This window comes from Periplaneta americana, chromosome 9 (genome assembly GCF_040183065.1).
Source record: "Periplaneta americana isolate PAMFEO1 chromosome 9, P.americana_PAMFEO1_priV1, whole genome shotgun sequence".
NCBI lineage: Eukaryota > Metazoa > Arthropoda > Insecta > Blattodea > Blattidae > Periplaneta > Periplaneta americana.
In genome coordinates this window covers 104027431-104049536 of record NC_091125.1, presented here as the reverse complement: position 1 = coordinate 104049536, position 22106 = coordinate 104027431, and the positions used below count along the sequence as shown (strand labels likewise).

General features: G+C 35.6%; 1 protein-coding gene across 10 annotated transcripts in view; it reads left to right on the top strand.

Annotated features, from left to right (window-relative positions):
- LOC138706341 (dentin sialophosphoprotein-like) overlaps positions 1 to 17546 on the top strand; it is a 69119-nt gene extending 51573 nt beyond the window's left edge. For all 10 annotated transcript variants that reach the window (XM_069835508.1, XM_069835509.1, XM_069835505.1 and 7 more), the window contains 4 exons: positions 1739 to 1822; positions 2628 to 2776; positions 4797 to 4927; positions 11177 to 17546. In XM_069835508.1, the coding sequence (XP_069691609.1) occupies positions 1739 to 1822; positions 2628 to 2776; positions 4797 to 4927; positions 11177 to 11329 (517 nt within the window). In that variant the 3' untranslated portion in view covers positions 11330 to 17546. The remainder of the gene's footprint in view (positions 1 to 1738; positions 1823 to 2627; positions 2777 to 4796; positions 4928 to 11176) is intronic.
- The last annotated feature ends 4560 nt before the right edge of the window (positions 17547 to 22106 follow it).

The window sequence follows — 22106 nt, the reverse complement described above, 5'->3', positions numbered from 1 at the left end:
TCGTACTCTGGTGCGAGATGAGTTACAGTTTCTCTTTCCCTAAATCACTCAATTATTTGCGTTCTTTTCGGTACTTAACACAACATGTTTTTTTTTTTTGAGACTCATGGAATATATTTTATGTAGAAGTTGTACAGTACGGCAACTCCAACAGCAGATCATACTATGTAAGTGTCAATTTTTGTAATAACACTCTATAGAAAAAATACGTACTGGTACTAATATAACGTACAGTAATACTTCATACATATGAAGAAGATAGACTATATATGTATCTGTAACAAAAAAGAAAGAAAAAGAGTGAGAGAAAATAGCTGGATAATCCGGCAATCGGTGACAATAATAGGAGTTCTACTGTATTTTCAAAATAAAAATATTTCATTTTATATTGAATATTAACATAAATCCGTGATTTTACATCTTATATAGTAGCTGACACAGTGTTTCAATGGCTAGAGTGCTGAGTTCATAAACCTATGCACCAGGTTCGATTCCTGGTGTACCCCAATTTATGACTTGTTGGGCAAGCCCATGGTCCATGTAACACAGGGTTTTCCTTTAGGAACTCTGGTACCACTGGCATTCAAACAAATCTTTATCATCTCATCACATCATGAGTGTAGCATATACCAGCCTCCTGCGGTGCTTCCTGGGCAACGACTGTTGGTAAATTGGTTTTTATAACTGGTGACATGAATGCTGACATCAGGAACTATTCATTACAATGTCCGCCCAAACATTGCACTTCACGCAGAGTGAAAAATTCATCATATCAAGTGGTAATTTCTCTACCATCCTCCATAGAACCCAGATCTAGAATCGAGTGATTTCATTTTTTACTTCATCTAAAAGAGTGATTCCCAACAAGTCCGTGAGATTGAGAATTTAAAAATATCTGAATCAACTGAAATTCCAGGCAATGGATTTCTGTACAGAGGACATAAATAGCTGGTACTGTGGTACAGAAATGAATTAATTTGTTGTCACACCAGCTCTTAATTTTGTTTGTTGTAATTTTTGGGCGAGACCTCATACATATGAATATGTGATGTTTGTTATCTAACCTTTGTATATTTTATTTTTATTGATACAGAACCACTATGTATAGTAATTACAATACATAGATATTTAAAACAGAAGTAGACTTGGTATGTCACCGTGTGCTGGAACTTAAAGGGCCGTATTCATAGACATTTTTAGCGTGGGCTTTTGGTGGATTAGCAGCGTTTTTCGTATTCATAAACCAGTGTTAGCGATAGGATATGATTTGAATTCTATACTAGTAACCAGTGGATAGCCAAGGCTAGCTTAGTACGCTCGTAGTGCGTGCTGCAAAATGTCTATGAATAGCACCCAACATCTCCAACATTTCGGTATTATGAGTACATACAGGTTACATCAATGGGGTAAAAGATACAACCTGATGTGTCGGCATAATGGCCCAACAGAGTAGGTGACTCTTCAGGTTGTACCTTTTTTCCCTGATGATGGAACCTGTATACAATTTCTGAAGTACTGGAGATGGTACATTCCAGCACAGTAGATTACCCAAAAGTCTACCTCTGACCACAAATCATAGGGAAAGTCTAAAACTCATACCTATTTAGAATTTTCTACTTTTTATTTATTTATTATATAAATTAAGGATGAGTGTAATTCCATATTTTCTGTCAAATTAATTAGTAACTCTCTTCTTTCGAATACATTGATTATGATAGTAAATTTGTTTCTTTCATAGGAATCCTGAAACTAAACAGAACACAAGCAAATCAGCATTCAAGAAAAAGAAAAGGACAAAGAAACCAAAAAATACAGAAAATCCGTGAGTAATTATTAATTACTTTTATTCTCCAGTTTCGAAGCTATTTGTTGCTGATTCAGTTTAATTTCAGTTTATTAATATTATATATACTATATTTTTTGTGTTATAAGCTTGGTATTAAAAGAACTTTATAATAAATTGAAGATTTGAAGTAAATAAGGATCTAAGTGTCATTTTCAAACTTTCGAGATAAACAAGTCTTAACATACATTGAAGCTATTGGTACATATATGTCCCACTAACTATGAACACCTAATAAAACTAGGAAGGAAAAGTCTGGACTTATGTTGTTGTTCTACTAAAAACACAATTTTCACAAAAATAGCACTTAGCCCTTATATACTTCAAATCTTCACTTATTAATCATTGTAACAGGCATGATGTATTAATTTCACAGCCTTTTAATGAGAAGAGAAGTTTTGTTGTAAATCGAACAGACAAGAGTGGGAATTGATTGACTAGAAAATATAATAATTCCGTATCGGTACAAAAAACTTCAGGTATGTGTAATGGAATGTTTAGGGCCTACTTATCGCACAAATTTTAGACACTAACATTCTTATTAGTAAAATATCTTATTTATATTGTAAATTATCATGTTGTGCTATTATAATTAAAGTGTAAAATTTTTTCGATTTCTCTGTCTCGTTTGTTTCTACAGAAATAATTGGCAACACTAGTATGAGGTGCTTGAATGTATGTTCGTGTTGTGTGTATGTCGAAATTATAATTGAGGTCTGTAAACTGTTAAAATAAGTAACTAATTAACACATTCTGATTAAGTCACTTGTCTCGCTAATTTCAGAAAAACAGATGATGATCATGATGATGAGAGTAGCAGTGATGATGATGAAGTGAGTGGTGATACAACAGAAAAAGGAGGTAAAGAAGAATCTTCTAGTACAACAGGAGCCACAAATATTGCTACCCCATCCGACGGAAATAATTCTACAGGTTTGTATACAAGTAAATTGTGTTTTATTTTTATGTTGTATGAACTGTATGCATGAATGCAGTTTTGAATAAAAGTTTCTTAAAAATACCTCCAAAAAACGTGAATATTAATGAAACTGTTATAATTCCTTTGTAAAAAGGAAATTTCTGTCTAGCATCTTGAGTAACAATAGTAACTCAATAATTGATTTATACTGAGAAACAAAAACTTGGATGTAAGCCCTCCAAGATTCTGCGCATTAGAAACAACAACAAAGAGATACATGTAATCAAATTTCTTCTAATTCTTTTCTGATGCATTTTTTGCAAAATGACTAGTACCCTAGATCATACACCCAGATGGGTTGGCCTTATAGGTTTTGAAGTTAACAACTTTTGTTAGGTTTACTACGCTGCCATCTAGTTGTTACATAAGGAGTCACGTCATTTGAAGTCATTTGAATTACATTAGCAACTGTACTGCCATCTCATGTTCGTTTACGGCAGACGGGTGGCGATCCTGGTGGTTCTCTTCAAAGTGCTGCCGATTTTAACATAGCGATGAGTTATCTGTTACATATATGATCTAGGCTAGTACTCTTATAATACTTACTTACTTACTGGCTTTTAAGGAACCCGGAAGTTCATTGCCGCCCTCACATAAGCCCGCCATTGGTCCCTATCCTGAGCAAGATTAATCCACTCTCTACCATCATATCCCACCTCCCTCAAATCCATTTTAATATTATCTTCCCACCTACGTCTCGGCCTCCCCAAAGGTCTTTTTCCCTCCGGCCTCCCAACTAACACTCTATATGCATTTCTGGATTCGCCCATACGTGCTACATGTCCTGCCCATCTCAAACGTCTGGATTTTATGTTCCTAATTATGTCAGGTGAAGAATACAATGCGTGCAGCTCTGCGTTGTGTAACTTTCTCCATTCTCCTGTAACTTCATCCCTCTTAGCCCCAAATATTTTCCTAAGAACCTTATTCTCAAACACCCTTAAAGTACTCTCATAATACAGGCTCAAATTTCATTTCTAGTGACTCAAGTGGATTTGTGGTTGATAAAGAAGAAGGTAGTGACGTTGTTCCTAATGTGCACAGACTATTAGAGAGCTTCTATTCACCTTCTTGTGAGATGGATGTATTGTTTTTCGTAATCTCCTCATTGAAGGTATTTCCTAACCATGGTGCTATTGATATCACTAAAAGAGAAAGACGAGAATAGCAATGGAGATGGTAAGGTAGGCTTTTGATGGATCTATTGTTTTTCAGTAATTACCATATTTGAAGGTATTTTCTAGCTATGGCGATATTATTACAAGAGAAATGGATGGATAAGAGTGAAGATGGTGAAGTAAAGTTTTCTGTACTGCTTCTCCGTAAGCATTACAGACAGCAGTAGGACACTGTTGCACTGTATCTTATCTCTGGAGGAGGAGTAGTAGGAATAGGAATAAGAGGAGGAATATGTGAAAGGGAGGGAATGATATGAATTGGAAAACACGGGAAAGAAGAGAAAGGGGAGCAGAATGTGCGAAAATGAGAGGACGAAGGTGGAAGAATATGACGACAAAGAGAAGAGGCAAAGAAGGTGAGTGAGAGGGAATAGGAAAAAGGACACAGAAAATGAATGTGAGAGAAAGAGAAAAAGATTGAGAGGAAAATGGAAAGGAGAAGAAATAGAAAGATAGGGAAATGGGAGGAAAATGGAGAAGTGAAGGAGGAGAATGAGAGAGAATAGGAGAGGTTGGGGAAGAGAAGGACTGTTAGGGGAAGAGGAAAAGATTGAGCAAAAAATGGAAAGGAGAAGGTTTGGGAGAATAGAGGAGTGGGAGAAAGATGGAAAAGTGGAGGAGGAAGAGATAGGGGGGAAGAAGGTAAGGGAAAGATGAGAAGCAAAGAAGTAGAAAAAGGAGTGTAGGTTGAAAATAACTATGACAATGAGGGAAATTCTCTTCCTTGTGTGACTGTGTTAAAGTTATACTCTGACAATTAATGTAGTTAACAATCATTTGGTATGATTTCTTTTAGGGGCAAAGAAAAAGAATTTGAAGAAAAATAAGGATGACAAACCACAGGGCTCTACTGCACAGAAATCTACTGGTTCAACACCACTGGAAGTGTATGTTGCATCGGGTCTGGATTTAAGTACTCCAGAACTTGTGAGTATTATTGTTTGAGGGAATGATATGGCTCTTTGACATGCACTTGCAACACATGTAACTTAAGCAATTGAGTGTTTTTCTGTCAGCAATGTTTAGGTATAAGAAAAATTAAATAAGGTAAAGGGTACGTATGTATATTTTATGGAGAATTTTTTTAAAACAACGTAATGGGTATATACATTTTATGGAAATGTTTTTTAATTTACTTGTAACCATAGTTTACTCATTTAGCATTATTCAGGGCATTGTGTAGAAATATATATGCAAACTAACAAGTAAGGTGATCAACTCTTGATCACAAAGATACGGGAGACTTTGGCAAGACAAATTTTGGAGCAATTTTTTGAGTATGAAGTCAGGATTCATTTGATGAAATGGTTTATATTTATAATATAAAACTGTCAATATAATTATAATATAAATATGATTTAGGTAACAACATTAAGTACAATAATATTTAAAAATATGTATGTTTGTTAGTTTTAACTTATTTATACTTGTCAACAAGATGCTCCACAACATTAAGTTTTTCTTACTATGCAAGCTGAAAAAAATCTTTACAATCGATTACTGGATCACCGGTAAAGAATAGTATTGATTGATGCCAGTTTATATCTAGGCTTAAATATATTCGGTGTGTATTATTACATTATATTTAAAAATTAGTGATCATGACTGATAAAGAAAAATACAGGAGGATTAGAAGATCAATACAGGAGCCAGGAGGCTCTAAAAAAATTAGCTCAAATACGGAAGTTTCCGGAAAATACGGGAGAGTTGGTCACCCTACTAGCAAGTTCAATGCAATTGGCAAAAAAAGCTGAAATGGCATAAAGAGTTTAATACAACTGACTCCATGATAGCAGAAGATGGAGTGGAACTGGTTATGCAGAACTCTTTACCACTGTTTATAGCTCTTGACAGCAGTATTTTTGATAGAACCAAACAACTGTTTATAGCTCTTGACAGCAGTATTTCTGATAGAATCCAAATCAGCCATATAGAAGAAACTCATAACAAGAATCACTGCAAAAATCAGAAAAGTTCTGAAATGTCTAACTGCACTAAAAATAAATAATTTTTCATGGATATCTTCTCATGCAGGTTTACAAGGGAGTGAAGTGGCTAATGATTTGATTGGAGTTTAAATGAAACAGAAAGGAAACCATCTTAGAATCGCATGAAATCAAGACTCTGCTCAATATTAAGGGTTTGAGCTAGAGAAGAGAACAGACAGAATAGAAGAAAAACTGTGGGTTAATGTACGTTAAAACTGGATACCTAATAGCTTAAAACTACAGGAAAAAGCAGTAGCAAAGTTTGGATCATGATAATGTGGCTGATGAAACTTTTCAATGTCACATGAATGCACAGTATAATATAAGATTCAATCATGCTGTGTACTTACCGTAATGGCTCGTAACTCAAATGGCAGGTGGAGTTAATGTGGGTATCATCATCATCATCATCATCATCATGCTGTTGTACACTATTTACTCACATATTAAATCTTATTACATTTTTATTGACAATATTAATACAGTTAAGCATACTTGATTTTAATTCATGCTAATAATAATATATTTTAAAAGTTTCCTCATTTATGAAGGAAGCAGGATAACGCAAATGTTCTGTTCTAATTATTGCAATTCGAGATTGTGCATGCTGTTTACTTTTAATTTTTCTTCTAAACTTAATAAAACTGGGATATTATTAAGCCCTGTTGCATAGAAAGGGAGACAAAGAGGGTATTAATGAGAAGGCCAGTTTATGTGCCTAGTGAAATTATCATCATTGCTAAATCGTGCAAGGAAGGTGGAAATCCTTAATTTACTTATGGCTTTTAAGGAACCTGAGGTTCATTGCCGCCCTCACATAAGCCTGCCATTGGTCCCTATCCTGAGCAAGATTAATCCAGTCTCTACCATCATATCCCATACCTTGGGGATTTAGTGAAGTGAATTTTTAATGGCAAGCAGAGTAACTATCTCATGCCCCCATGTTTTAGATTGCTACCAGTGCACTTCATTAGAACCAGGTACCCAGCTTCGAAGTTGTTAGCCCTCATATCCCATCTCCCTCAAATCTATTTTAATATTATCCTCCCATCTACGTCTCGGCCTCCCCAAAGGTCTTATTCTCTTCGGCCTCCCAATTAACACTCTATAATCCTTAACTAGTAAAAGGAATTAAGACAGATCAAATTCTGGACTGGAAAAAAGTATCCAGACAGATTGAAAAAAACTACCAAATACCATGGGCAAAAAAGTGATATGAAATAATGTGAAAAAATTTAAGTTGACTAAAAGTAACCTAAATTGAATATATTACAAGACCAGCCATGCCGATATTGAATATAAAGTAATTTGAGAGGTATTCACAGATAAGTAGGCTTCGTAACTCCTGAATCAGCCTATAGAGATTCTCTAGCAATTCCATTCAGCAAATTAAAGAGACTTACGATGAAAGAGTAATGGAACGGAGAAAAATTCTCTCCGGCGCCGGGATTTGAACCCGGGTTTTCAGCTATATGTACGTGCTGACGCTTTATCCACTAAGCCACACTGGATTCCACTCCGGCGTCGGACAGAATCGTCTCATTTTAAGTTCCAACTCTTGGGTTCCCTCTAGTGGTCGCCCTCTGCACTACGTCATAGATATCTATGAACCTAGGACCGAAGTCCACACATGTGCTGAGGTGGACTCGTAATGAGTGACTAGTTGGCTGGGATCCGACGGAATAAGCGCCGTCTTAAATCACAAAGTGATTTACGCATATCATATATATTATTTTAATGTACCGAAGTACATGTGATATTTCCATGCAGATATTCTGCGTCATCATACGATGTGGCTTAGTGGATAAAGCGTCAGCACGTAGAGCTGAAAACCCGGGTTCAAATCCCGGCGCCGGAGAGAATTTTTCTCTGTTCCATTACTCTTTCATCATATGATGACGCAGAATATCAGCATGGAAATATCATATGTACTTCGGTACATTAAAATAATATAAAGAGACTAAGTTTGGCTATGTAATGGCAATCTGATTCCTAAAACTCGCCAAATATTTTATATAAATTTGAACTCACAAAAGTAAGATTAACTGTCTACAATTCAGTTCGAAGATTTTAATAAATATATTTGTAGTACATGTTATCTAAAACAGTTGTTTTTCGAACTGTTATCAGTCCAAAAAATTGAAGTTCAGCAGCCTAGGCAACTAAAGTGTTTCCTCTAAAATTAAGTTTGTGATGTGTAAATTGTACAGGAGAGCTGAAAAACGAAGTTAGTCATAAATATCTATTTTCTGTTTTTTGTTGATCTCTTTTCATTAGTCTACTCTCTACTCATTAAATGTTCATTTAATTGCATGTTTCAATGTTAGATAGCAAAAAAGTCTTATAGTTCACAGTCACTGCTACTAAATGAAACCTCATGTCGTAATGGACATTTTACATTGAAGTGACAAGATACCCCATTTTGTGGTATCAGGTTCATTTTTGTGTCATCAAAATTCTGAATGATGGGTTTACTAAATCACAGAGGCCTGCTTCAAAATCATTATCTGTATTCACATTATGCAAAATTTCTCTTCCAAGTTCACATTTGATATCTTTATCATTAGCTGTGGCTGCAGAGATAAGAACCAGAGATTCTAGTTCGAATTTTTCACATTCCATGCTTTCCTGAATGACTGTACTTATATTTGCAATAGCATCTTCAGTATTTTCTTTCATTGATACTTAGAAACAGAAGAACACTGCTTTGCAATTCTCGTGATTCTCCTTTTAAATAGTTTAGAGCAGCATTTCTCTAACTGTGGTCCGCAGACCACCTGTGGTCCTCGACATCTGCCGTTGTGGTCCTTCAAAAAAGACAGAAGAAAAAATAAAATTTAAACGAATTGCGTATCACACTATAGCTTAAAATCTCAGAGTTTGGAAATGACACATGGCAATCGAATTTAACTTTTTCTCCCAGTACTGCATTTTATGAAATTTATTACCCTACCCGTCTATCGACTTCCCACTCTACTCTCAGCAACAAAAGAGGGATTTAAAGCACTATACACGTGGTGTTTCCCGCCATCTTTTCCCTGCATATCTGGCGTCACGCCTGTAACCCAGCCAGGGACCACCCGAATTCATAACAGAGGAACAAAGTACCGAACCTTAATTCAATTTTAAAATATAAGTATACTGGTATTAAAATATGCTACGAAAATGATAAATTTGCTTTCGAAGGGAACAAGAGTAAGGTGGTCTGCGGAACTGTTCTGACTTTAAAAAGTGGTCCCCACTTCAAAAAAGTTTGAGAAACGCTGATTTAGAGTATACACTCTTTTTAAGCAGTCTCCTTTCTTTATAACTTGGCAATAACGTTTCTTTTATGAGCGATGGTTCTTCATAATTGCTTTCTTCAGAAATTTTTTTAAAATACGAAACTGCGTTTTGAAGTAATAAAGTGCTTTCTGCTGATCTTCTCACCCGTAACTTATATTTTTATGGGGGATTATTTACAGCTAGGGTAAACATGGAATGACAACATTTGGTCAGTACTCTTCTAAAAAATTACATTTATAAACATAATGAACCATTTTGTTCTAATTTGGTTTAAAACCTACCGTCAACTCACCCTACTGTTGCGCAACTATAGACTAACAGCTTGCTGCAGTTACTGCATGTGACATCACAGCTCAGCCACACTGCATGACTATTATTGCTATATTGCAGGAACAGAGCAGCATAGCCGAAAAAAAGTTCGTGTCCCTTAATTTCGCATCTTCTTTTATTTTAATATAATCTAGTTTCTAACCCAAACTGCTCCTTTAATAGAAACGACGAAATCGAAGCTTCACTGTACAGGATTCAGTCATTGGGATTACATTTAAAACAAATACCATCTGTCGTTTGATAATTCGTTGTTAAAATGACATAGTTGAACATTATGTAAACTTTATTAATGATATTTTAATACCACTGAAGGATCTTAAGTTGTTCAGAGTAATCCTTAAAAGGACAATTTGTTGGCTTTCTCATTTTCTTTGCCTTATTATAGACCATTTTGCCGCAAAGCGTTGTCCAGGGTGCACCACGTGGAGGTAGGTCTATGTCGCATTTTGGTCTATGCATCCAATATGCAGAGAAACTAAAAGAAGAACTCGATATACCCAATCTCCTTCAACCTCTAATGCTTCCACAAAACCCACTTCAGATAGATATAATTCAATCAGAAATAGACCTCCTAGAACAAATCACCAAAAATCAACACAGTAAAGAAAATTTACAACAATTGGCCCTTGAAACCGTCAACATCAGATATCCGGAAGACTATTGGATAAGAATTTATACCGATGGCTCGAAAACAGATCCTCAAGGAAATGTAGGAGCTGGTATTTTTAGTAATCTATTTTGCTTCTATCTTCCAGTTGGTTATAATCTATCTGCCTATGATGGAGAAATTGAAGCTATACATGTTGCCTTAAATCAACTTTTATTCCATATGGATAAATTCACAAACGCCGTCATCCTCTCAGACTCAAAAGCAGCCATTTTGTCCATAAATAAAACTGACCACCCCTACACAGAACAAATCAATAATTGTCAAAAAATACTTGCAAATTTAAAAGAACGTGGCAAAACAGTTGTGTTACAATGGATCCCAGGACATTTTAATCTACATGGGAATGAACAGGCTGACACATTAGCTAAGAAGGGTGCCAATCTCAAAATAAACCCATGGAAACCTTCCTCATTTAGCTCAGTAAAACAATATATCAAGCAACTACAAAAAAATAATCACCAACAAGTACTGGACATAAACATTTCGCAACAACGTAGGAAATTACTGAAGGGTATACCTCCTGAACCCAGAAGACTAGCAGTTGCAAGCTTTCGTCTTAACACTGAACATGACATCCTGGGTAAACACCTCAATCTTCTTGGCATCCTTCCATCAGCATCCTGCATTTTGTGCCATCAACAGGAAGACATGGATAGACAACATCTTGCAAAATGCTCTGCTCTGAAATCCTCCACGGAAGTCGACCGCTACTGGGAAGCCAGAGCCCGAATGTTTTTAATTACTTAATCCATAGTTTTGTTCACCACTTTCTTGTTTTTCCCTCAGTCAATGATAGTAAATATCATGTACTAGCCATTAGACAAATAAATAAATAAATATTTTAATACCATTCTATAATGGGTGTATATAATTAAAAGAGGTATATCCTGATTCTTGTTACAGTTGGATGAAAAACTAAAAGGAGTGGTGCTAATAACAACTGATGATGATGGACATGCTGTAACGTTTGTACCAACAACAGTGCGAGCAATGGTAGAATTTAAAAATAGATATCCCAATGCTGTGGCAACCATTGCAAAATCAACAGATAAGTGAATTCCTGTTAATGAAATGGGGGAGGTTGTTTGTATGATGGTGTAAGCATTGAATATTTTATAGTTTTATGATTACTAAGATCCTATATTAATAGTATAGCAGGATGATGGAGTAATATGTAAAAGAAAACTTTATATGTATTTTATTATTAATTTACCATTTATAGAGGCACATGTACAGTCTCTGGCTAACTTATTAGACTCATCTTCATTTTTCGTAATTCATTCATTTCAGAAAACAAATTTTAATGTTCATCTACCATTGTTATTGTTAAGGAACACTTGTAGCAGCTGTTGTGCACAACAATTAATTAATTTCATGCTTACAATAACATGTATATTATGGTACAAAATAAAGGTCAGGCCAGGGACTGTAAATTAAACATGTTGTGTTCGATACTGGGGAACTAAAAAACTATTAATTTTTTAGGTTAAAGAATATTGGGTGAATAATTAATGTCACTGTATTGCCATTCTGTGTAATGTCACTCACAAATCACTTCTAAAGAGAGATTAATTAATTTCTTTTTCTTGTGACTTGTGGTGCAGTTTTATGTGAGGGAAACAGTAATACAAATAGTACAAAACAGATAGCAGCCAATTCACCTAAATATATTTGAAGACTAAAACAATTCTCCCCTCTTTAGCAGCAAAATCATCGATGACCTGGGCATAGAAGTCCTCATTACTGTGAATGGTTTCCAGAACACATCAAATCTAATCTAATGAATCTGCCTCGACCAGGACAGGTGCTCAGAGAAAGAATTTTGTGACATTTTAGAGAATTCATAGTTCTCACGATTAAAATATAATTTCTGCAATAAATTTCTTCTTTTTCGCTTTTTGAACGTTGGAAGCAATGCTTTCCTTGCCTTCCATGTTTGTCATGCCACTGGTCTGTTCGAGACTGCACACTTTCCATTTAAGTTCATGAAATGCCACTGGAGGATGAATCAGTAAGTTTCTACGTCCATTTTGCTGTCAATACTACAGGCGATAGACGCGTGTGTGTACTGAACAACAATCAACAATGAAGTGCCAGAACGCAGCAGCCAGTGGTGACGCTGCATTCTGGCAAAACCTGCAACTAGATAATTAATGCTGTGTCACTGCTGTCTGTCTTTACCTGATGCTGCGTCCCGGGAACCACGTGTGTATTGGTCACTTAGAACAATGTACTTCTAAATGCGCACCAATGGGACGCTGCGTCACAGCGTCCTTTTAACACTAGCCTGCGTCGGGCCTAACATAACCCTTCTTGAGTTAAAAATATATTCACCTCAGAGTTTACTGTAAAATTTATCTTACAGAGTGCTGGGATTTAGGTATATACTTGTTAAATAAGTCAAAGTATGTGTTGCGACTACTGATCTCTTACATGATAACTTCAGTGACGTTTATACATATCAGAAATTGGGAAATAAAGGTTGTTGCTTAATGAATATGACCATACTCCTCCAGTTAGTTATATACTATAGATAGTTTTAAAGCTAGTATGTTGAGATGTGAACAAATAAAGATAGTATGTTGAGATGTGAAGAAATCAGTAAGTGTTTGTAGTATGTTACGATCTAATCATGGCTGCTATAGCCGCGTTGCTATTTCCAGCATAGCTCCACCTCTTTTCTTACGTCTTAGGGCACCATACATGCTAAGACTTACCTGGAGGTAAGTCTGTGCAAACCTAAATCCACAGGGTGTCTCCTCTTGTATGGACGAAAAAGTATCAAGGCTTTTGACCTTGAGGTAAGTCATCAGACTTATAGGACTGCTTTAAATTTTCCTACTGTAGTACTCTCCAAATTAAAGGGCAGAAAAAGTAAGTGTAGAAACAAACGATACTGCAAGCATCTGGTCGAGAATTCATTGTTATGTTTTGCAGTTCTGTATAGGGAAATGGCAGCAAGCTATGAAAGTTCAGATTTAAGGAATTATTCTCATGTATTTCTCTTAGAATTTATAGAAATGTGTAAATATTTAGAATTTATAGAAATGTGTAAATATTTCCCATGGAAAATAACATACCCCAAATAGATAATAATTTAATAAAAAAATTCCAATAGAATAATTAAATATCAATAAATCAAAACTGCCCCGTAATTTTTAATGTTTATTTTAAGAGTTGAGAGTTGATGATAGAGTTGTGTTAAAAATACGTTGTGAGTTGGTTAAAATTGTATGGAGAAATTCGGGTTTTACTTTTTTTTTTTTTTTTTAATAACACTTATAACAGCGAAACTATAGATATACTGTTTAAAATGATGCTAAGGAATCACTTAGAAATGAACACAGAACCATGGAGGAATAATATTTCTCGAGTGATCCCATTTCTTTATGGAAAATAACTTCAACGACCTCTTATGTCTTCTTGGTGAACTATAAGTCTAGGAGGTAAGTCTGAGCATGTGTGGGCAATCATCCAATTCACATATACCTCCCTGAGATAAGTTTGTACAAACTTACCTTCAGTAAGTCTTTGCATGTATGGGGGCTCTTTAGGCTGGCTGAGTTGTTGCACATTTTGACACCTGTTTGCCACCGAACAGGTCTATGTTTAGGCCTATTATGTATGCTGTTATCTTTCATGTCCTTAATTTCCCCCCCCCCCCTTTTTTTTTTCGTTCTCTACATTTCTCTTTTGTGGTCTATTTTGTTTTCATTTTGTGTGTTTGTTATGCTTTGTCCAATGAGGCAGTCCCATTATTGGGAAGCTGAAAGAGTGTCATTATTATTATTATTATTATTATTATTATTATTATTATTATTATCAGCTGACTGTTAACTAAATGTGGTAACATTGGAAGTGCATAATGTCATCAGCAACCAATGACAAGACGCGCATATTTAAATGTATTCCACCTGCAACGTGATTGGCTACTGGAAATAAGAGTAACGTGGCTATAGCTGGCATACTATTAGTATACAAGCATGGCATGTGGCCGTAACTAAACATTAGTACTGTATATTATTTCTTTTACATATTTAAATTGTTCTAAATAATTAATTGAAGTACCTATTATTGAGAGGATGGCTAATAATTTTCGACAACTATGAAGTGTTGTCTTTCTCATCCTTTCACAAATAAAATAAAGAGGCGCCATCTCTGTTGATGTGGAACAATACAAGAATAATAGTGTGGCCCTAAATATTAAGAGTTGAGTTATTACTCAAGTGGAATAACTCTCAGAAACTTCAATATGTGAGACCCCCCCAGTTATTTTAAGATTTTGGTCCTAGGTGGACTATAAAGAGAAGTACTGCTCTTAAGCATAATAAAAGTATTTCTGGTATTCACCATAAAGGTGAATGGGTCACAAAGCTTTTTGAAGTCATGATTAATGAAACATGTCAGACATATGATTTGTGATGATTAATTAAATACAAAGTGGTGTGTATGTAGTGCAATACTTTATATTGTGGAGTGTAGTAATACATATGCAGTACACTGTATATTTTATACACAACTGAGTGTAATGGGCGAGAGATTCGCTCTGGTCTTTGAGATTTATTCAGTCCTCTTTTGGCGTGTAATGGAACTCTAGACAAAACTTTTCACTGTATTGTCACAGTGCTTTCTGGTTTGTTATATTGAGATGTGACTTGACTGTGGAGCAACTGCCAATATAATTACTATCATAAACATCGTTCAATATTATCAGATACAGCTACTATGTCACTAATGGCTTTTCACTATAAAATAGGCAGAATTCGTTGCTTAGCATATTATGTGAGATTTGTGCTAGACGTCTTCAGAGGGGCAGATTCTATTCTGATACGTAGACTTATCATCTTCTTTATTTCATTATTGTTCCTTCATCGCCCATCTTCTTGAAATAGCCTCTGTAGCTGAAAAGAGACGCCAAATCGCAATTAAAATGACACTTTATTACTACATATAGGCCAAACACTTCAGAAAAATAACTTGTTACATCTACATATATGCAGATACACTTAAGAAAAGAAACTTGTTACATCAACATGAGCAGATATTAAGTGGTTTAAGAAAGGTACAGGAAAGGGAATTTTGATTAGAGAGGTACAGTTACACACTTTGCAATTGTGGGAGAGTATTTTTTTTTATAGTACATGGTCATAACCACAGCAAGTCTATAGTCATTGCCATCTATTACAGGTCTGATAGTGAATAAATTTATCCTCTCACATACTTCAAAATAGTAATAATTACAATATTTCGATTAATTTGCATGGTTTCGAAGAAAGCTTATCTGAACCTGTCGTTCTTCTTAAGATACCTAGCACAACTTATTTCCGGCACACCAAATGAATAACACCTTGTCTACATGAGCAATATAATGTATATTGGTAACACCGTTGTCAGTGGTGCATTTTATCAGAACCCAGTCTCCCTCTTTTGGATCCTCAAAGTTCGAACACTCTAATAGCTGAAGCAGTGTGTTCGACTCCAAATGGAATATCTCAACTGTGTGTCCGATTCCACAAGGTATTTTAAAAAATCTCATTATTTCGAACATGCTTGCATAATTTACATTCGTAACTATTTCTCCACGTTCATGATAACATTCTAAACATTTTAATATATTTTTAAAAACAACAACTGAATAGACTACGGTGGACTATAGTGGACTTTGTTGTCAGCAAACAGCTGGATACATTAAGAAGATTGATTGATTAATATATTTTTCAATACAGTTAAGTTATTATGGAACATTTCTTTGACAGAAGTTAGGCAAACATTTTCCTTCCAAAAATTACTATATTGTTTTAACATTTTCTATCAATTCCGACAGCAGTCGTTTGTAAATCATATAATACTCTTACTATTTGATGATATTTTATTTTATCACAATTGCTAACAACAATTGTTATGACGTAAAATCATCTTTTCATAATTTATGCATAGTGTCCGACTCTATAGACTGATTGACAGTAGTGAATGCAGTAAAGATATTTATACAGTATCTGTAATTTACGTAGAAAATCATTAGTTCTTCCAATGGCATTGTCAGAGATTTTATTCCCTTTGCTTCCTAGCGATCCAATAAAAGGCAATGATGTTTCTGTTGTCCTGAAAATCCCTGTTTAGCCTTTTGCATTATAGTAAGTGGTTGCTGTCCATTTACTATTTTCTTTCTCACAGATGGTACAGATTTATGATTAATAATGCTTATTTTACGAAATGGGCAACAAAGCAGTTATGTTGTGTTGTTAAATATAATGTACACATCTTGGGGGGGAAAAAAAAAAAAAAAAAAGAAAGAGGCATAGTATACGAGGGTAATTTAAAAAGATTGAAATTTTAGCAACTTAATTGAACGTTACAGATTCCGAAAAGCATGACAGATTATAACTGACTTTTCAGAAGCAATAAGCTACGCAGTAGATATATTGTTATTATACCACAGTGATTATTTCACTGTAGTTGAAGTCATTGCTTCAAGGTAAGTCATATACCAATATATACAACAAGAATAATCGTTTGATATAAGGATGACATGATAATGACTTACATAGCTGATTTGTGTAGCCCAGTTTGAGGCTTCAGTAATTGTGCATGTAATCTTGTCTGTCATCTCTTTCATCATTTATTTGAGGGGGACTCTTGATGGGCCTCAACACCAATGAGTTAAAAAAGTCAAAGACTTTACAAATCCTTTGAGATTAATGTGAGAACTCGGGATTTAAGGAGAAAGTTCGAAGTAATATTCGAACAATTATTATTACCGTACATATTAGTGTGAGGAAAATATAATGAATATAACCTTCCAGTATATTCCGTAAACATACTTTCATTTTACAACTATAAGGTTTTTGTCATTGTTTCAGATTTGTGTGCCTGTCATACTGGCACTCTTAACCTGTATTTTGTTTAATGTTTGTGTAATGCACCTGGGTTTAATTTGTAATTCAGTGATCACCTCCAATTATGTGGGTCGTAGAATTAGTTGTTGTTTTAAGGAGGAGGAGGAATATTCAGAAAGCTTGTATTTCTTTACCAGTAGACAGTAATGGCTAGTTACTACTAATGGTTTTATTCAGCACGGCACTTTTGTAGCAGAACCAGAGAAACAGCCAAAAGTGCCTTTGTGTCTTGAGAGGAATGCATTTGTGTGTTGATTGTTATATGTTTATGATAATGCATGGACAGTCTTCTAAATAATTGTACTGTGGTTATTGCTCTTCTTATAGAGCAGGGTGCTTGTTCTGAGTTGTCTGTTAAAATAAAGAATTCATTTATACATAGTTTCTCCTTGATTGAACCAAATGTCCTGTGCTTCCTTTTACATGTTAGTACATTTTTGTGATTCTAAGATTTAAGTTTAAAATAACAAACACAAACAATTTCTCGTATGTTTAGACTAGACGGCATTTCAGAAGGCGGTCAGCTGCTATATGCGCCGTAGCATTTCTGGTATGTGACTGCACAAGCTTGTACAGTAGAACCAATCGAATCAGTCTATAACAAGTAGTTCGTTTGTTCACGTGTGAGTGTTTCAATACATTGAATAAGTAAAATTAACATTTACTGTGTGTAAGATAAATAAATGAAATAAGAGACTGTAAAAATACAAATATTGCACAAGCAGGCAAGGAAAATGGTGTTTAAAGTGTATAATTATTTTAAAAACGTTGAAGAGCAGAATGCTGCCGGTCATCTTGATGCTGGCTACAACGTTGCCAACGCTCAGGAAACGACTGCAGAATCATGTGATGTAGGATTGAGAACGTACAAAGAATATTGTTAGTGAAGGAAAAGGGTTTGTTTGGTGTCATGCTTACAGTAATCAACAACTAAGATCATTATTGTCTTTCGATAATTTAAATTCTCTTCTGTGCTATTTGTATTGCACGTGCGCACGAAGTACGATGTGGCAATGTTGTACGCTGCCTTGCTCTCTCTATCTGTCTCTCTCAACGCAAACGCTAGCAGACTACCGCCTTTTAAATTGCCGTCGACTCTAGTTGAGTAACAGTAGTAAGTGACCACTGACAACTGTTTTACATAGAATAAACATATTTCATTGATAGGAAGAGTTTGTTAGCAAATATGTACAGTGAATATCTTTTAACTGTCCCGAAGAGTTGAAATTCTCTGGTCGTGGCCACAGAGCAACTGTCTTCTGCTATGCATGCACCTGCTGTTCGCCTGGCAGGCAAGCAATGTACAGTTCTTTGTATTTACCCAGCTCATATTTTATGCTCAAAATGTCCTCTGTTGACTGATAAACATTGCTGGCACCTTCTTATAAAATTGTTATTAACTTTCACAAGTTCAGCAGCACTGATTGACTCCATTTCAGCTCTTGTGTAGTCTTTTACGATCATTTCTGTTTCATCGAATTTTTTAGCTAGTTTTTTTTATTGTTTTTACACAAGGTACAGGTCTGTTGGAACTTGCATCGCGTTTTTGCACAAGATTTTCAGTATTTTATGTAAGTATTATAAATATACACATGCTCACGTAATGAAAATGGCATTGGAACTAAACACTTCACATACTAATCACTAACTTCACACAAATAATTAAGCACAGCTCAGACACTAAGGAGCATTGGAGTATGCATCCACCCCTTATGGCAGCCAGTCTAGCACTGAGGCCGCTAACCGGGAACTGTGTTATCAATATGTTAGTCACAAGGTCGCCTGGAAGCGGGAAGTGGCAACTCTCCGGGACAGTTACAAGATATTCCCTGTACTGCCCATGCCTCACTTCCTGAGCTGTTTCTTTGCGGGGCGAGACGCAGAGAGGGAAAGTGGGTGGTCCTGGGTACAGCATGTGCCTGCTACCCTATGTTCAACACATCAGCCTTTTCAGGATTCCTTTCGTCAGCTATGGAGCAAGATCAGCCATGGACAAGTGAATGTATAGGCTGTCCCCTCATAAAACAAATTATGTCCTTCTCATCAATTCCTGTAACTAAACACTAATACCACTGGTAGACTACAGTCTCTACTCGAGATTATCGACCTAATCGCGATTAAGCTTGTCATGTGTACACATCCGTAAACTCTTTCCTCTATGGCAGTGTTTGTCAAACTTTTTCCACCGCGAAACCCCTTTTAATCTAAAGTGTAACTGCGGAATCCTTGTAATATTTTATTAGTATTTAATAGTTAACAGACGAATGAAAGCTAGTATCTCAATAATTCTGTTCAGTGGGACGAATGTATTTGCTTTTTAAGCCTGCAATCTGTTTTTATGGCGGAAAGTTGTAGTCTCATTTCTACTGTATTTCTGCATTTTGTCTTTTCGGTATTTTGTTTTAGTGAACAGAGAATTCAGTGATGAAAGTGATAAGTATTATGGGTAATTTCCATTTTAGATGTTCATTAAACATATTGTTACTACGCATATTCTTGGAATATTATTATTATTATTATCATCATCATCATCATCATCATTATCATCGGTGGTTTCATGTTATTATTGATTCATATTTTCTTAACATTTATATATTTTTATAGTATCCACTAAGTATAAAATAGCCATCGGAGCAGCCAGTCGGCTAAGGCGCTTGCCTATCGATCCAGAGTTGTGCTCTGGAGCGGGTTCGATTCCCGCTTGGGCTGATTACCTGGTTGGATATTTTCCCCAACCATAAGGCGAATGTCATGTAATCTTTGGCGAATCCCTGACCTCATCTCGCCAAATACCATTTCGCTATCATCAATCCCATCGATGCAAAATAATTTAGTAGTTGATACAATGTTGTTAAAAAACCAAGTAAAAAAGTGTAAAATAGAATTTAAAATCATATAGGGCTCACGGAACCCCGGAACATACTTTGAGAAATGCTGCTCTTTGGCAATTCAGCAATTGTCCAGACTGAACAAAGAGTGGCCTAGTGTGTATATACATTTTAGGAAATCGCCAACAGAGATAATTGCGATTAGTGGTAACCACGATTCCAGTATCCAGTATTATAAACAGTCAAGACCCCTGCAATGACATAGGATAATGTTTTCAGAACATGTAATATGCTGCCGTGCTGCACGCTGTAGCTGCCGTGCCAGTCCGAGCAGACCTAAGAGGCGTGGTTATAAGCACTAGGAAGCTCTCGGTTCAGGACGTGAGGCACAGACAATGGTGTGAGATACTGACTCATTTGTGTGGTCAGATTTTCGATTTGAGTCTAGTTTGTAATAGTAATAATAATCATGTCCTCAATATATACAGGGAGGAAATGAAATAGCCTTGCAGATTTTCAGAGCGAATAGCTAATGTTGTATGTAACAGAAAGCTAAATTATATTGTTGGAAAGCTAATATATTTTTTTTTTCCAGAAAAAAAAAATGTTTTTTCTCTAATGTTCAACATCTTCTTTGGTAACTATTGCGAGTAGGATCGTGATTTTTGTCCATATCGATAAGAAAACTAATAAAGAATAATTTATCCCTCTGGAATATTTCAATATTGTGAACGGTTTTCGTGTAAAATTAATTTTAAAAACCTCTAAATTTAAGCCACTGTGAGCTAGTTGCAACACAGTGCCAGAGTTCTTATCTAGCGAGACACACAGAGTTACCGAGTGCTTTGACCTCTTACATCTGCATCACGAGAAATGTGTGTTAGTGGTGACAATGTTGTCGGACTGCTGAAACTTCAAACTTAATTTTCTAATTAACCGTGCATTTAATCACAAAACGTAATATAGGTTTTCTATTCGTTTTGGTGTATCTTACCATCCCTTTCAATCTGCAAGGTTTATTTCACTTTCATCCTTTATATTAGTATGAATATAATGGTGTGGTGGTGGTGACAGTGGCACTTTATTCATTAACATTACAGTTGTGGGTAATGTAATTATTCAGAGAAAATTAATTACGGTACAAAGTTTATTTAACATAACACCCAAACCTCTTAACACAATATTGAAGCATTATTATAAAAGATCAGTAGAAACTGTTGCTACATTTAGTAGTGATGGGGACAGTGGCGGCAGCAGTAACAGCAGGAGTAGTGAACTTCTATCATATGTGAACAAAATATAATATGACGAGCAGTTGCTCAACCTAAATATGTGACAAATCTTGCCTGTTTTTTTTTTTATCTAAAATCAGGATCAACATCCAGTCAGTTTCTATGCTTGTTCATGTAACAAAAAGAAAGAAAAAAAAATTGTGTACAAAAATATGTGGAATAGAAGAGAACTAGACATTACATACATTTTTCACCTAACTTATAATAAACATATCTGGTTGGTTGGTTTCCAATGTGCTGTTTTGGCATTTAAGCCATTAACAGTCTAGCTTTCCAAATATTTTTGGCAGTAGTGCAGATTTGTCAATTCTGCTGGGCAGACATCCAGATGGGATGCATCCATCTCGACTTCGTTGTTACATAGGTGCAGTTAGGTGAGTAAGATGCCAATTTTGTGAATCTGTTTCCCAAGGCAGTCTGTGAGTAGTCTGAAAGCGATATCTGATAATTTTCATGGGGCTTGCAGTATGAGTTTGAAGTCTCTATATAATATTTGCCATTTCTTGTTCTCAAATGTTTGTTCGTCAGTTTTCATTTGCGTGTATATTATTCTTTTGACAGATTCACATGGTGTTGGTTTTGGTTTCATATGAAAGATAAAACCTCCCTTTTGGCGTTTCGTCAGCCCACGCGAGTTGTGTGGATATAAAGGGAAAAGTTGAGACCATGTCGGGTGGAGTTCCCAGGTAGCTCAGTTGGGAGAGCGCTGGTACGTTCAACCAGAGGTCCCGGGATCGATACCCGGCCCCGGAACAATTTTTTTCCCTTGAAATTATTCAAATCTGCTTTACAGGGAGCTTCACCTGAAAGACTAGAT